This window comes from Drosophila novamexicana, unplaced genomic scaffold (genome assembly GCF_003285875.2).
Source record: "Drosophila novamexicana strain 15010-1031.04,08,12 unplaced genomic scaffold, DnovRS2.1 tig00004549-arrow-arrow-pilon, whole genome shotgun sequence".
Taxonomy (NCBI): domain Eukaryota; kingdom Metazoa; phylum Arthropoda; class Insecta; order Diptera; family Drosophilidae; genus Drosophila; species Drosophila novamexicana.
In genome coordinates, this window is record NW_020825047.1 from 1,264,044 (window position 1) to 1,279,976 (window position 15,933).

Genomic DNA, 15,933 nt, shown 5'->3' on the forward strand with positions numbered 1-15,933 from the left:
TAAAATTGATAACATAAACTCATTTGTCGGACAAACGTGTGTAATACTGTAGTAAAAACAAAGAAAAGTATTAAGATCTAATTACGTACACGTATTTCAAACTATTTCTATATACTTTAAAAACTTTCGAGCAAAAAAAACTAAGTGTAATATCTTTTTAAAATGAAATAAAGTTTCCGACAAGTAAATATTTTTGGATTTTTTTTTTATGTATAAAAAATTCATATTGCAGGAATTTATAAGTTTTGGTTTCAGGATTTTTAACTGTTGATTTTAAGTTTTGTTTTGTTTTTTTTTTCATAAATCAATATAAATCAAAATTTGAAAATCTGATTTGAAACAAAAAAAAACTAAAAACTCCCATTTACTCATTTGTTTAACCAAATGCAGCTACAGACCCAAATTATATGCTCACTGTTCTTGAAACACTTTGTCAGCATATAAGTTATATAAAGTTGATTGGAATAAAATTAAGATCGTCTCGCAGTTTAATTAATTTTTAAGTTGTGGTAAGTAATTATTTCTAATGTCACCTTTATAATATTTAAGACCAGTTTATACAAACACAAATTGTTGGTAATGTTTAATCAATTTTTATTTTTTATTTCATGTTTTTTATGGTTTTTATTTTTTGTGTTTCTTTGTGCCTGTTGCCTTTTTTTTATCCAATTTAATTGAGTTTTGTCACGTTTTGTTGTGTTTATGCTTCCAAGGTGGTACAAATAGCGTACATAATAAGGGGGGACAGGGTGTATACATACATATATATATATATATATATATATATATCATTTTTATAGAATTTTTTAACTATATTGTATAATTAGTTTGAAATACTTTGAAGTGTGTTTCCTCCTATATTATATATATATATATAGATATATATATAGATATATATAATGTAAATCGTCATTTCATTTCTAACTGCTTCGATCCTAATAAAATCAATGCTCACATTTTTATTGAATATTTTTAAAGTTTTTTCTATTTTAGAATATTGTTAGCGAATTCATTTTGTTTGGTTTTTGTTTTTGCATAAACTACAAGTTAAGCGTGTTTTAACCGATTATCAAGCAATTTCAACTTTTGTATATATATATATATATATATATATATATATATATATATTTATAGAATTTGTTTATGTATAGATATAGTGTAATAAGTTGTTTTTGGCTTTAGTCTTAGATTCACTATGTTTATATACGTATATATTGTTGGTTTTGTTAATTTTTTTTTCATCAGCTATTTTTTTTAGGCATAATGTAATTTTATATATGAGAGCCTTTTCTTGTTTTCCTACAGTTAATAATTATTTAAAAAGCAAATTACATAATTACTTAATTTGTTGTTTTGCAAACGACAATAAGAAAAAAAAACCTGCACACAATTAAAAAACAATAATAATAATAATTAATAATGATAATGATAATAGTTACAATACGCAAATAATAAATTAATTTAAAACTTGAGATTACAACAAGACTGTACAGATTGTGCCTATTATTAAGCGTACTTAAAAAGCAAAACAAAACTAAAAAACAATCGTAGATAAAAAACTAATTTTTCTGAATTTTCATACAAAGCGGGCCAGAAAAAAATAATTAATTTGCACATTTAAATTTTTTTTTTGTTTTTCTTTCCGTTTTAGAACTATAAAACTAAGCGTCATTCAAAACTTGCCCAATTATTTTTGCTATACACAGCGAGAAATTTACGCTTACTTTTTAAAACTAATTATTACGAACAAACAGATTAAACATATTTTCTGCATTTTACAATTAATACAATTAAAAAAAAAAACAAACTTGTTTTGAAGCTTATGAAATTCAACTATGCGTTTTTGTTTTTTTTTTTTTAGATAACGCCCGAAACGGATTTCTCATAGGGTGTGCCCAAAGTATCCCGTCGTCGGGGCAACGTGCCGCTGGCTGTAAGCGGCGCCGATTCCGGACAGCCCAGACCTACAAGCAGCTCCACCAGAGCCGTTGTATCCTCCACATTGTACTGTGGTGCGGGTATGCCACCATTAGCTGAGGGCGCTGGGGCCGGAGCTGGGGTGCCGGCGGCCAGAGCAGCGGCTGCCTTCATCGACTTGGCCGTGGCCAGGGATTGGGCGGCGCGTGCATAGGCCAAACAGGTGCGACCCTCATGATCCGTGTGCTTGATGTTGGCGCCGTTCTATAAAATTGTACAACAAATTAATACACATTCAATGGATGGATTCTTTTTCCGCTTAACTCACCCAGACGAGCAGCTGTGCTATGGCCAGGTTGCCTATGGCACAGGCCAGCAGCAGTGGGGTGCGCACATCCCGTGCGCTCACATTGGCATTGGTCACCTCTGCCTGGCAATTGGCCAATATGGAGACAATCGACTTGATGTCCGCCCTGATGACCGCCTCAATGAGCTGCTGGCCCGGCGAGGCGGCATTTACATGATTGCCACTGCCCAAGGGCGTGAGAAACTCCTTGGCCTCGTACTTGCTGCGTATCCAGCGTTCCTTCTCTTCGTGATTGGCCAACGCTGTCGGTTTAACACGTTGCCGCGTATTCGATTCCCACACAGAATTTGCCAGGCTGTTGCCAATGGCCAGCATAACGCTCAGATGCGGCGCTCTAAAGGGCAGATAAACGAGAAATTAGTAAAAGTTTGAGTTTTTTTTAATGGATTAATACTTACGGCCAATCGTCGAGACCCAGGGAGCGCACCTTGGATATGTGCGAACCGAGATTCCGATGTATGCCCGAGCACTCAATGCACATGAGCACGCCCAGATTGAGACTGGCCCATTCGGGATCTGAAAGGGGTAAGAGAATCATAAATATTTTTTTCAATTGTTTTAACTGGGTACCCCTAATGCTGATATCCAGCAACAATGCGGACAGTACTGCAAGAACTTTGGGCAAACTCGATCTACGCAGGCCCTAGGAGCACCTACATCTAAATTTCAAGTCTCTAGCTCTTATAGGTTCTGAGATCCTTGCTGGTTGATCCTTCTGCCTGTTACATACATTTGGATTTTGCACAAATACAATATACCCATTTTTAATGGGTTAAGGGTATAAAAATATATATATAACTTCTTATATAACTTAATTCGTGAATACCCTTATTATATTTATCGCTACCACAGTTGCGGATCACGCCTCAGCAAAAAAAAAGAAGCTAAAAACTCAATTGATACTAAACATTTTCTTTCTGTATGTGTTTCTGTAACAAAGAACTACCTGTGGAAAATTGAGTTTCACGGTACGATTAATAACACAAATCCTAAGACATATAATTAATAAAAATGTCTGTTTTTAAAACTATCGTTAGGATCTTGTGATGACACTTCGGATAGTAATCCCGTGATCATTATTGTTAACAATCGGCAAATCTTAAATTATATGCAGAATCGGGCCATAGTTTCTCTTATTATTAAGGAGTCCTTGAATTCACAACTAGAATTTACCTTAATTGAAACTATCGCCAGTCTAGTGATAAAACTATTGATTAGATCCTAAGCTATCGCCAGAATCTAGTGATGATCGATAGTATCATAAGCAAGGAGAACCTTTTAATATCTATATATATCCCTATTTAGACTCATTAATTTCAACTCAAACTATCGCCAAGTTCTGGTAATGGCACTAACGCTTAACTAAACTATTTTCCTACTTACTTGGCGCTCCACAGTCGACACAATGCCCATTGCCGGGCACCCGCTGCCTGATCGCCAGCATGGCGGCCAGTTCCGTACTGGTTGCCTGCTTCGTTTTGCTGCTCTCGATGCCCTGCAGGCTCTTGAAGATCTCCTGCTCGACGGCGGCGACCCATTCATCGCGCTCCTCCGAATTGGCAGCCTCAAAATGCCACTGCTTGGAGTCCAGCGAAACAATATAGAATTCGTAGCCATCATTGTCGTCCGCCTCATTTGCCTTGACGCTGCTGCTCTTCATGCGGCGATGGCGCTTCTTAACGTTGGGCGTTTGGGCCTCCAGTTTGCTGGCGGGCGCCTCGCCGGCTGTAAATGTCTGCGAATTGGAATTGGACATGGCAATGCCCTCGTCTCCACTCGTCTGCTGTGAACTATTCGATTTGAGCGGCTCAATGCCGCCACCTCCGCTGGCGCCTCCACCACTGCCGCCGCCGCCGGCAGCACCAGCGCCCAGCAGGGAGAGCTTTTCGCTCAGCTTGCGCTGATTATCCTTGGCCAGCGTCAAGCAGCCGATACCCTCACTGAGTGTGCCCTGCGTGCTCCGCTGTCCGTTGGTCAGCAGCGAGCTGGTCAACGCACTGTTCGTAATTATGGACTTGGAGCCGCGTGGCTTCTGGCCGGGCACCTTGACGGTGACATATTGCAGCGGTATCTCTTTGCCGTGCACATCGTCCATGTAGTCGTGCAGCGAGGGATGATAGGTGAGCCGCCCATCGTCGCAGAGCGTCACATACTTCTTTTTCCACTCCTTGTTCAAAGATTTGCTTGAGCGCTTGTACAAATAGCCCTGTTTAATGGGTATGGAGCGACCGCTGCCCAGTTCGCTGCTCTTTGGCTCCTTATCGTTCTTCTTGGAGGAGGAGGGTATGAAGAGATTTGAGCGCCGTCGACTTTTACGGCTTGTCGTGGGCGTCGATGTGGGCGTGGGTAGATCCTTGCCAGGTGGCGGCGCCAAATCGCGCGGATCACGCAGCTGCACCTGGCTGCAGTCGCCGGCCAGCGACAATTGCTGCTGCTGTTGTTGTTGTTGTTGTTGTGCAGCTGTACCAGGATTGTATTTGGTTACGTTGTTGTTCTCATTCGTGGAGCCGGCTGCGCTCGCCTGCAGTGACCAGAGCTTCTGCTCCGCCTGCGCAAAGTCGGCGCTCATGCGCAATGGCAGCTGCTGCTGTTGCGCCCGCTGTCCATTTGTGGGCGGCGGCTGGAATGTGGCCAAGCCCAGTCGAGTGCCCTGCGGTGTGGTTGGCCGCGGCGGCTGCATCGCTGGAGGCAGCGGCAAACGCTGAGAGAGTATCTTCTGGCAGGCTACGTATTGGAAGGGAAAACGGAGTTCAATTGCTGCATTCAATGTGTATTCAGTGCGCTTGCAACTCACCATCTTGAAAGACGCGCTCCACATTTAGGCCGTAGGTGGCGCAGGTCTCGTAGTAGGAGCAGCGCTTCAAATCGCTGGCCAATTTCCTGGCGCGCGTGTCATCGATAACACGCGGATTCCGCTCGCTGATGGCGTCTGTGTGGCAGATGGGAGAAGTGCAAAAGTTGGTTAGGCTGAGTTAAGCAAGTGGTAAGAAGTTGTTTTAAAGAAATCAAATTATTTCCATCGAGAAATAGGCTGGCAAAACTTTAAACGAGTTTTCGATAAACTTATCGAAATAAAAATGGACTGAAGTAGGCGTAAAATTCTACACGTTATATCTTAAAAGATCGGTAGAACATTTAAATTGAAATTCCTAAACAAAATTCGAGAAAAGAGTCTGCATATATATTTTTAAAATGGCTCATTTGCTTTGAAAAATTTTAAACAAAATTAATTAATTTATCGACCAAAATAAATTGTGTGTAAATTGTTGGAGAGTATTATGGTTTTGTGAATCGATGAATCTAATTTTTATTATGCTCAAAGGATTTTAGCACTGATCAATAAATTATTTATACGAACTATTTTTTATTGTTATTTTTTTATACTTTTCACAATGAATTTTATATATATGAACCTTCTTCGTAAAAATAATCTTGTAAAGCCTCTTTAATATGTTCCGATATAATCGAAATTAATCGGAATTAATCGAAAGTATATTGTGTTCCAACGTATCTTTTGTGCTATCTACAGATTTAAATAATTTTTAGCCTGAAGTGACTGTGTTATCATTTATGAGGTTATGAGTATATCATATACGATATATAGTATAGAATTGAGCTTACCCTGTGTGCCGACCAATATCATGGGTATATCCTGTCCATTGCGAAAATGCGCCATTTTGGTATAATAATTGTAGACTGTATTGAAGCTGCCCTCGTTCTCCAGGCTAAACACAAAGATTACCGCATCCACCCAGCCAGCGAACTGAAAGATGAAGAGGTAGAAAGATTGAAATTAACGCAAGAAAGAGAAGCATGTGCAAAATATGAAAGAGAAAAAAAAAGAAAATATAAAAAAGTGAAGAACAAAAAAATGGAAGCGCAAAACTTTTGGCCGCGAGTCCTTGACTTTGTGTGCGAAGTAAACAAAAATTGCGGCGTCTGGCGACGGGCAGCGCACAAAAGGCGGAAGCGCGCCTAACAATGGACAACAACAGGGCAGCGAGAGGAAGGACGAGAGGAAGGTGGACAGGGGGGCAAGGGTTAAGCAGTCCCAGAGTCTCAGGACACGCAACACACACACTTGAGAAAGTCGCTAATGAAGCACTTGAAGCCTTTGGCAGCAGTCCTTGCCGTGTGCTAAACATTCAATGATTTTTGTATGCCTCAGACACACACACACACACAACACACTCGCAGACACACATGCAGGCACTCGCAGGATAATGAACTTTTACATTGGCTTGTAAACAGGCGCTTTGTGTTTACTGCGCAGGATTCATGTGTCCTGCGCCGCATACACTATCGATTGTTTAGCCTCCGTTTTAAAAACTAAAACAAATTTGTTTATTTAAATATTCACTTCACTCACACAGCACAATTTTAGAAATTCTATCAATTATTTATGCACATATATTTCACGAGCAGAGCGTGTGTCCTGTGCGACAGTTTGAGCTGCACTGCAGCGACTGAAGGTTTTCAGAAAAGGCCGCCCGCCAGCGATGCCAGTCGACAAACAACTGGCGTCAGTCTCGTCGCGCTCGTCGTCCTCTGGCCTCGTCCTGGCGTTGTCCTCGGTGGGTGTTTGCCCGCCCGCCCGTCTGCCCGCCCGCCGGCGGGCGCCCGCTTGCCTGGGTGGGTGGTTGCCGCCTTTTTTTCTTGTTCTTTTTTATGATTTGTTGTGAAAATGTATGCGCAGGAGGAAACAGGAAAGCAAAAGAAGAGCAAGAAAAAAATGTTGCTGCAAATGCAACGGCGACACGGGAAACTCGCACACACACACACACACACACAGTTAGTGACAGTTCAGACACACACACACACACACCAGGAGACATTTGCCTGACAACAAAACAATTCGAATTGATGGGGTTGGGTTCGTGGGGAGGGAAGGCTCACAGTCTGGCTCATGCAAATAGAAACAACAATGGGGCTCAACTTTTATCTGGGTTAAGAACTATTCAAAGCATCTGCTCAGCCTGACAAATCGTAAAACTAAAAGAAACCCTGCTTACAATTTGCCTGATGCCAAGCTAAAGCTCCATCTTAGGATGAACATAAATGACAGAGAAATAATTTTACTTAAAGCACACAAACTGCATTTGGCTATTTGCAGAGAATATTTCTATGGCTTTCGATCATTTGAACAGGCTGCATTAAAGACTCCTGGCGCATACTCTTAAAGATAGCTTTAAAGTAATCTATCTGGAATAGATCTATCTAATTTGCAAGCAATTAAAAAATGCATATTGGAAAATACAAAAATATATCTTCCAATCAAAATGGTTTAAATGAAAAATGAATTTTCTTTCATAAAGCACTTCTCTGCTTTCTCATAACAAAAATCTAAAAGAAATATTAAGGATAAACAATATCATAAGTATTAAATGGTTTATTAAACAGATATTTAATTAACTTTCAATTAAAATTGAAATTTCACACATTTATATATCATGTACCATATTTTATTAACCGTCTTGATGTTCTGCCTATTCAAATGCGTATTTCATTTCGCTTCTATTATGCTTTTCTACCGTTTCTATTACTATGAACTTGTCTGTTCTAAGCGGCCCCCATCCGAAAAAAATAGAATAATATGTCGAATCGCAACTGTCGCTGAGTCGCATGCAATATTGTCGACGCGTATATGGTAATGATATCCTGCTCCGTTTCGTAAAGAAAATAAAAACAAAGCGCGACTGAGTGGCGACGCGGCGCGAGTGACTGATTTCTTACGACGTGCACGATACCCTGTAAAATAGAAAAATTAAAGAGAGTCCTTTCTGCGAGCAAGCAAATAGTTTTTACAAAGAAGTTGTTTAGAATGCGACTTTTCATTTAAAGCAAACTCGGCAAATTTGAGTGAGATTGAAAATGCATTTCCGTTGGCAAATACAGGGTATGCCACGGCACATTTTGTTGCCTCTTGTTGTTGTCTGAGAGGGTGGCTGGCTGCTTCATGGGGTTGTTGTTAAATAGAGGGTTCTTTTTTTTTGATGAAATATGGTTTATTATGTTGCATAAAGATGCGAATGACAGAAGTTAGTCAAGAAATGGACATTAAATTAGTTAAATTGCGGGAGAGAAACGATTTGTGCGACCAATTGAAAAAGAGAGGGTGCCAAGGAGAGAGAGAGAGAGAGAGAGAGAGAGAGAGAGAGAGAGAGAGAGTATAGCAGTTTGACATGCACTGCCTGGCAATGATTATGCAATTTTTGTCAACAGAGACGGGTGAGGCTGCATTTGCAGAAACCAAGTGAAGCTCAAACTGTTGACTGCATATCAAACTGTAAAAGCCTATCACCAGCAAATATTTCCCACAAATAATCAATATTGTATAACGATTATTGTACATGTCAAACTGTTAAGTGATTGTCAAATTGTTGAATGCAAAGGAAAATAGCTCAAATATATAAATGATTGTCTCACTCTTCTGTGCATGTCAAACTGTTACACTCCTTTAAAACTGTACATTATTTGAAAATGTGTGTCAATCACACGCTTGAATTGCAAATATTAACAACATATAATTACAAAAAAAAAATGATAAAAAGAAATTAATTTGAATAAAAATTGCTAAGCCCTAAAAATAGTCAATTGCTAAGCCCAGAGATATAGCTGAGGTATTATGCGATTTTAAGGGTCACGTCGCGTGGCAGACACATTTTTTTTATTTTTTATAAAGAGCAACCCCTACACCCCAGCCTAGCCCAACCGCAAATAAAAAAAAGAGAGCCTGTTGAAAAGCGAAAGCAGCTTAAAAATTATAATCCACACTTTCACCCTTTAAGCCGGAGGGGTCGTAGCCGGAGGGGTCGTTTGCCAGCTCAGGGGGGAGGTCGCGCAATTTCGGTGAACAAATAAACAGGGTCTATAGAAATTGTTTTTTTTTCGCGAATATTGTGTCCCGAATGCGAATTTGAACGGAACAAAAGCTTCTCAAGCTGCGAATCAATGAGTCAAAAAAGAAATAAAATAAAATAATGCTCCAGGAATTCGAAACGTTCCATAGAAATGTAAATAGCTCGCGGTGTGGTTCCCTTTGCAGTTAAATAATATAGGGGGCCTATACTATTTGCTTGAAAGATTGCAAAACTGCATTTTGGCACAGTTGCCGCACGAGGAGGTTGCAAAGGGCGCTTCGGCTGGCTCAACTTTAACCTTTCCCTGAGACCAAATGATATTGGCCAGTTGCCGCATCACGTAGCGTCCTAACGTGCAAAAAAGACCTTTGGCCAGACCCCAAGCAAAAAAAGTGTCGCAATGATGCAAGACAGCTCTAGTCTAGACTGCACGACTGGCTGACACCCTGTAATCTGCACGGCAACGTTTAACTGTCAGCCCAAGCTGCGAGCTGTAAGTTTTCCTTCAGCTACAAATATAAAATGCTATACTTGAATAACTCTCATGTCTATTCTGTTATCGTTTTTCAACATATAACAAAAATCATGAATAGTCAAAGAAGAAGGGGCGAGTTTGTATGCACTTTATACATTTTTTATGTGCTCTGATATATGTATGCTTTAAAGTTCGTCCTTATCGCAGCATTCTATTGCCTCAAAGTGCTCTACTTCGTTCTACTTTTACGTTTTTAGGGTATAGGGTATTAAAAGTCTCACAAGATCAAAATGCTCAAACAGCAGCTGGCTCCAGGCCAAAACCCATCGCCCTGCGCCATGGCTACAGTTACCGATTGTAGCTTGTTGCCAAAGGTCGAAGTTCGATTGAGTGAGTCACAGGGCAAAGGGCCAATAGAAGAGAGGGCGGCAGACAGCTCAACTTTGCGGCCAGTTTTTCGCCATTGAATGTGAAAGCTGACAGAGCAGTCAGAAATTTTGCGAAGCGAGAAAATAAAAAGAACTTGATAATTGGCAAAAACTGCGACAAATGGAAAGTTCTGCAGTGTATTTGGCCAGAGTTGCCAGGCGGCGAAACTAAAGAGCTTATGCAGACTAAAAGTTGCAACTGTCTGCCAGCTGAGAACACTTGAAAAAAAAAATAAAGCACTTTATAGTCATGACTGAATGCAGCTCGGAAACTACATCCAGAGTTTTTTGCGCAGTGTAGGCAACTATGGGCTAAGCACTTTGCAAACGAGCTGCACACAAGCCCAAGAAAAGTTTCCTTCCTTCCTGTCTTTTTAGCCCCGTGTCTCAGTTAAACCCAAGCTGACCTCAATTTAAATATTTACAAGATGATAAGGCTCAAATTTGTTTGTAGCACAAACTTTTCTCGCCCGCTACAAAGTGGGAGTAGAAACAACCCCCAAGACAAATCTACCCCTACCCCACTAGCAGTCCTTCTGAGCCAATATATCATCTAAGAAATATCATGTATACAGTATGTTAGATTGTGTTATTTTTTCTGGGGTAGAGTCCCCCGCAGCATACCTGCATTTCTGGCGCGCCGCCCTCATCGCGTATGAGCAGCAAATAGCTTTGTCCGTCGATGAAGACCTCCTTCTTGAAGCGACCACCCTCGGGTGACTCTTCCTGCATATAGGAGCCGGTGAGATAACGATGCACCAGCGCCGATTTGCCAGAATTTAGAGAGCCTACAATGCCCAGCCTCAAGTCTGGCACCGAACGTGATATAGTCCATTCCTGGCTGTTCACAAAGGAATCTGTTGAGAAGCGAAAAGATGAAAAATCAAATAATCATTAGTAAGAAAATGTTTTTGTTGCTGTCGACTGAAAACTAGTTCGACACGACGCTAATTAGCGAGGAACTCGTTTGCAACTCGTGACATCTTTTTGACCTACATGCAAGGGCGGCCAAAAAGTTTTTTGGTCTTTTTTTTTATTCCTCATTAGTAATTCTTCTTATGCAAATGCCAGAACTATAGCATATATATATATCTTTCATGTTTGTGCCTGGCTTTGATTGACAGCTTTAAAAAAAAAAGTTGAATACATGTTGCAGCTACTTTTCAGAGTTTTCGGCAATTGTTTTGTGCCTCAGGGGTGCAAAAAAAAAAAACTGAGATGAAGAAGAAGCCTTTTAAATTGTCAGTTGCTTGAACACTTTTTTGATTAAAATTAGCTCAGCTCAGTCCGCAGAGCTTGCTCAATCAGAACTTAAGATCTGCAGTCAGCTGGCAGCCGTCTACAGTCTGGCTTTTTGCGATTACAAAAGCTTTCAAGGTCAGAGTTTATGCTGGCGGCAACAATTGCCAGGCAATTTAACAGGGCAAAACGGTTTCAATACAGAACCTTTTCGCTCAGGTAATGTACCTGTATTAGTGAGCTTTTGCTGGCTTCACGTAACAGGAGGCAGTGAAAGTAAGCTTTCGCTATGCGTGGGCTATGTCTGTGTGAAAGCACGTCTCAGTATTGGTGAGCTTTTGCGAACTGCACGCAGTAGGCCGTACTGTAAGCTTTTATGTGCGTGAGTCGTGTCTGTGTAAAAGCTGACCTACTCCCAGCTCAATTTGCATGCGCAATTTATTGCGTACTTCTAAATGTTAAAACCAAGGAAGGGAAAAAAATGAAATAAAAACAACCATAAAAGTGCCAAATACTCGTAAATCTTGGCAAGCCCAAAACATTAGACTACGAGTGCCACGATCAATTTCAGTCCGCCCAAGGAGGGGCAGCAGATTTTGTTGTACGGTTTGGAAGGAGTGACAATAGAAGTGGTGATCCTTTCGGTGCTGACCAGTTGATTTACTAGGCAGCAAGGACACGTGAAAATTGCTCTATTATGAGTTGTTAAGAGCTGGCTGAGTAAACAGTGAAGGGCTGGCTCTTCCGCACTCCAGACATGGATATGGACAGCCCAACCAAGCGCGTCTCAAGGGTGACACGTAGAAACTTGTTCCAGTCGACAAGCAGTACATGGGCTTGTTAATGGACTAAGGACGAAAATCTGTGACTGCTTTAAAGCACAGTGTGTACACGCTAACAAGTTCAACTGGTTTTTTTTGTGCTTTGTTTTTGTTTTCTCTGAAGCGCTCGCCTTGACCATAGCGCAAAATTACAAATTAAAACGAAATAAATATGCCTTTTGTTGTATAATGCAACCCAAAAAGGACAAAAAAAAATCATAAGGAAATACAACAACAAGCTGCTTTGTGAAACTGATATGCCCTATAAATGTGTATGCATATAGAGTGGTAGAAAAAAAATTAGCGCGGTTTTGCAATTTGCATGGCCATAAAATGAAATGAAATCAAATCAAAAATGGCGGCAACTGGTTCTAAGCATAAAAAAAAACACACACCTAATTAATGGCTGCGATCAGCCTAAAGGCGCTTAAAACAGTTACAGAAGAAGAAGAAGAAAAAAATAGAAAATAAACCGCCAGTTACAAATGCGTCTTTAAGTTTGACTAATGATGTCAAATGTCTGTGGAGCAACCGATCGGCTTAGGCGTAAAGTTCAAACCGCGAGGGCCAGGGAAGGTGTTAAGATGGGAAAAGCAAGCTAAAGAATTAGAATGGAAACCTTCCCCTCTAAGCCAACCAACATGCTGGCCGAACTCAGCTCTCATTTCCCATTGCTCGATCGTAACGATCGTAACTCAAACTCATGTCAAATGTCGCCATCGTTGTCAAAATGCCCAAACTAATTACGTATGCAAACGAGCCACGACCCAAAAGACATTTGCACATTAGTTTTTCTAGCTTTCAGATTTTCTTTCTTTCCCATTTGAACTCCCTTGCGAAAGGGGTAGAGTTTTCCTAAGGTTTGTTTGTTTACTGTTTACTATTTACCATACAGACCATTTACGCTTACAATTTCAGCTTGTTACACAAAGGCGATTCGGGGATTTGCGTCTTGATGTGAGTTAAGCATTTTAATTAGCACACAATATGATGAAGAAAAAAAAGAAGCATATTCATTTTATTTTCATAAAATATTGGAATTGTTATGCAACTGTTATCGTTATTGACCCCCCTGACCCAAGTGCGGCGCTTGCTTTTATTACCGACAGCTGTAAGATACACGATTTTATCAACATTTGAAGCGTGCCATCAGCAAGAAATGTACACATAAATGTGCTGGCGCCCACCAAGGATCAGGTTCAGGAATGTCATAAATTATCCTTGACCATTTAGTGGTTTTACGGTAGTCAACTATCAGCACGCAGCTAGGGTTTTACGAGGCGCCTTCAGCAAATGCAGCTTGGGTTTGCTTTAGCTATCAAACAGAAAACACACTTTAGTAACTCGCTTATTGTCTGATCAAACTCGAGGAAATTTGAGATGTGAGCTCAGAATGTGTTAAGTGTGCATTGTGAGCTGTAAGACAAGAGACTTAGACAAGATAGTTAAATAAAATAAAGGGAAAAACGTGAAAAACGTATTTTAGCGACATTAAACTTGATACGAATACGATTAAATTCAACGTCAGTTGGGTTTTTTATGAGCAATAACAACAAATGCAGCTTGCATGCTGTTCAAATATAATATAATATAAAAAACACACTATTCTAACTCAGCTATAAGGCGTTTCAAGTCTTGGAAATCTGATATGTGCACAGAGAATATATAAAAAGAGTATTGTATAAGCAAATGCGCTTCAATTAAGCTCAAAATGACATGAAGGGAAAATGCGTTTAAACCACTTTTACCTTGCGTAGCATTTAAAATGCAGCCTTGTTCATTAGCAAACCCAAATGCCAATTAGAGCCTACAAAATTGCATATGTATTGGCATATCTATGATGTATTAGAAGTATTTCATGTTTTGATAGGTTTTGAGGCGAATAATGCGTTTTTAATAAGCCATAACCATAAGCCACATCAAATTTACTCTGATATGGGGGTAATTTCTATTTCATCTTTATATATGTGCACGGGGACATACTATAAATCACATTCAGGATTTGCATGAGCCTACGATAATATTTAGGTAGGCTGGCTGTGTCGACATTGCGGCACAGTGGACCGTCCAACAAGAAGAACAATAAATCAGGCCAGGACCTGGCCAGCGACCGCTGATGAGGCTGCTGCTGCTGAATTTTCTTTCTCTTGGGTTACCTTTACGTTGGCGTAGGACGCACATCTGCTCCAAAATCTGATTTACTTTCTTTGTGTTTGCCCAGAGATCAGTGAAAAAAGATCAACGAAAACTGGTGGCAAAAGCAAGCAAAAATGTTTTCTTGAAAGAATATTTCGTTTCTTCACTCCCAGCAGGCGAGACAAAGGCAACGAAAATTAGCCAAAGCCCAAAGAATAAGGTAGGCAAAAGGAGCAAAGGGCGATCGCACAAACAAGATTAAAACGGGGCAAACACAACACGTTGGAAGAGAGTAGGAGAAAGGCAAAAGATAAATCGAAAACCAACTGCTGCTGTTAAACAGAATGGAAATGGAAGTTTAGAGAATAATATTTATAACATATTTACTTAAAAAGGAAGTTCGGGGCTTAAACTCATCACGCTTGTGTATTGATAAATGTAAGCTGCGTTTATGTTTAAATATCTAGTTATATATAAATACATATACGAAATGTTACCGATTAATGTAGATTTTCCTTCAAAAACTACTTTTTTAACTATCGACAATTTATAGAGTATTTTTTAAAAGATTTCGTACTTTTTATGCACTTTTCTAGTATGTGCTGCTAGCCGCTACTAAAGTATCTCATACATGACTCACAGCTTAGTTAGGGCTCAGCTAAACAGTTACATTAAGTAATAATTACATGTAAAAGACTGTTGTAAGTTTTGTGTGTCAGAAATAGTGGCAGAGGGAGGGCTGGGGGTATCGGTGTGGCCTGCTCATCCAACTGTTGTCTACTTATTGGAAAAGTTCTGCACGAATGGCTGGCGACACTTCAAGGTTCGGTCACGCAATGCTCACAGCATGTAGCTTCAGCTACCTCAAATGTATCTGACAGATACGTCACATGTCACGTGCAGGAATTTCATATGAATAATAAATATGCCGCAGCGCGGTCGGAGGTATTGCTGTTTTGAATACTTGCTATGACTTCATCAGCAAATAATTTTCGATAATATATATCTAAATATATATACATATATATTTTCAAGAAGAGGCAGTTGTAGTGTAGTTGAGCTGACATAGAAATTTACGCATCATTAGCAAGAATAAAACGAAAAAATAAACAAGCTGCTGAATGAATAAGTGAATAGTTTTGAATAGGCTGCGAGTTTGCGGGGGTGAATAACATGTGTTGTCTGGATTTTGATGAATTGAATTGAAGATGCGTCGGAGCCAATTGCCAATTTAATTTGTTGTCCAAACACACACACACATACACACACACATGCAGAGTTGAAGGTCGCGTTAAGTGGCTCAAGATCCTCGCGCTTGAACCCTAACACAGACCACGCCCTTCCGACAAAAGGGGTTAATTCTGAAGATGCGCTGTCATTGGTGCATAAAGATTTATGGAGCTCAGGTAAAAGTCGTACGATTTATATCTAGATAAATTTATGCATAGAACTCGAAGGTCTTTACGAGCACTTCCATTTTTGGCAAACTGGAAATGCTAAACAAACAACTTAAAAGGCGAAATGAAAACATAAATAAATTAGTTGTCCGAAAAATGCGCATTAAACAATTAGTTTTTGTCTTTTTTCTTTATTTTTTATTATCAGTCAACGCTACGCGCACTCGCTTTCAACTTTTCTGTGTGTATGTGGATCGCAGCTCATTTATCATTAAATTCGAATGCTACAAACA

General features: G+C 39.9%; 1 protein-coding gene across 2 annotated transcripts in view; it reads right to left on the bottom strand.

The window, feature by feature from the left end:
* Nucleotides 1-1,580: 1,580 nt before the first annotated feature.
* LOC115769300 (centaurin-gamma-1A) overlaps nt 1,581-15,933 on the bottom strand; it is a 76,151-nt gene continuing 61,798 nt past the window's right edge. For both annotated transcript variants that reach the window (XM_030714027.1, XM_030714028.1), the window contains exons 2-8: nt 10,672-10,904; nt 5,906-6,047; nt 5,079-5,213; nt 3,668-5,008; nt 2,683-2,800; nt 2,246-2,618; nt 1,581-2,181 (exon numbers count right to left, since the gene is read on the bottom strand). In XM_030714027.1, coding sequence (XP_030569887.1) covers nt 1,858-2,181; nt 2,246-2,618; nt 2,683-2,800; nt 3,668-5,008; nt 5,079-5,213; nt 5,906-6,047; nt 10,672-10,904 — 2,666 coding nt within the window. In that variant the 3' untranslated portion in view covers nt 1,581-1,857. The remainder of the gene's footprint in view (nt 2,182-2,245; nt 2,619-2,682; nt 2,801-3,667; nt 5,009-5,078; nt 5,214-5,905; nt 6,048-10,671; nt 10,905-15,933) is intronic.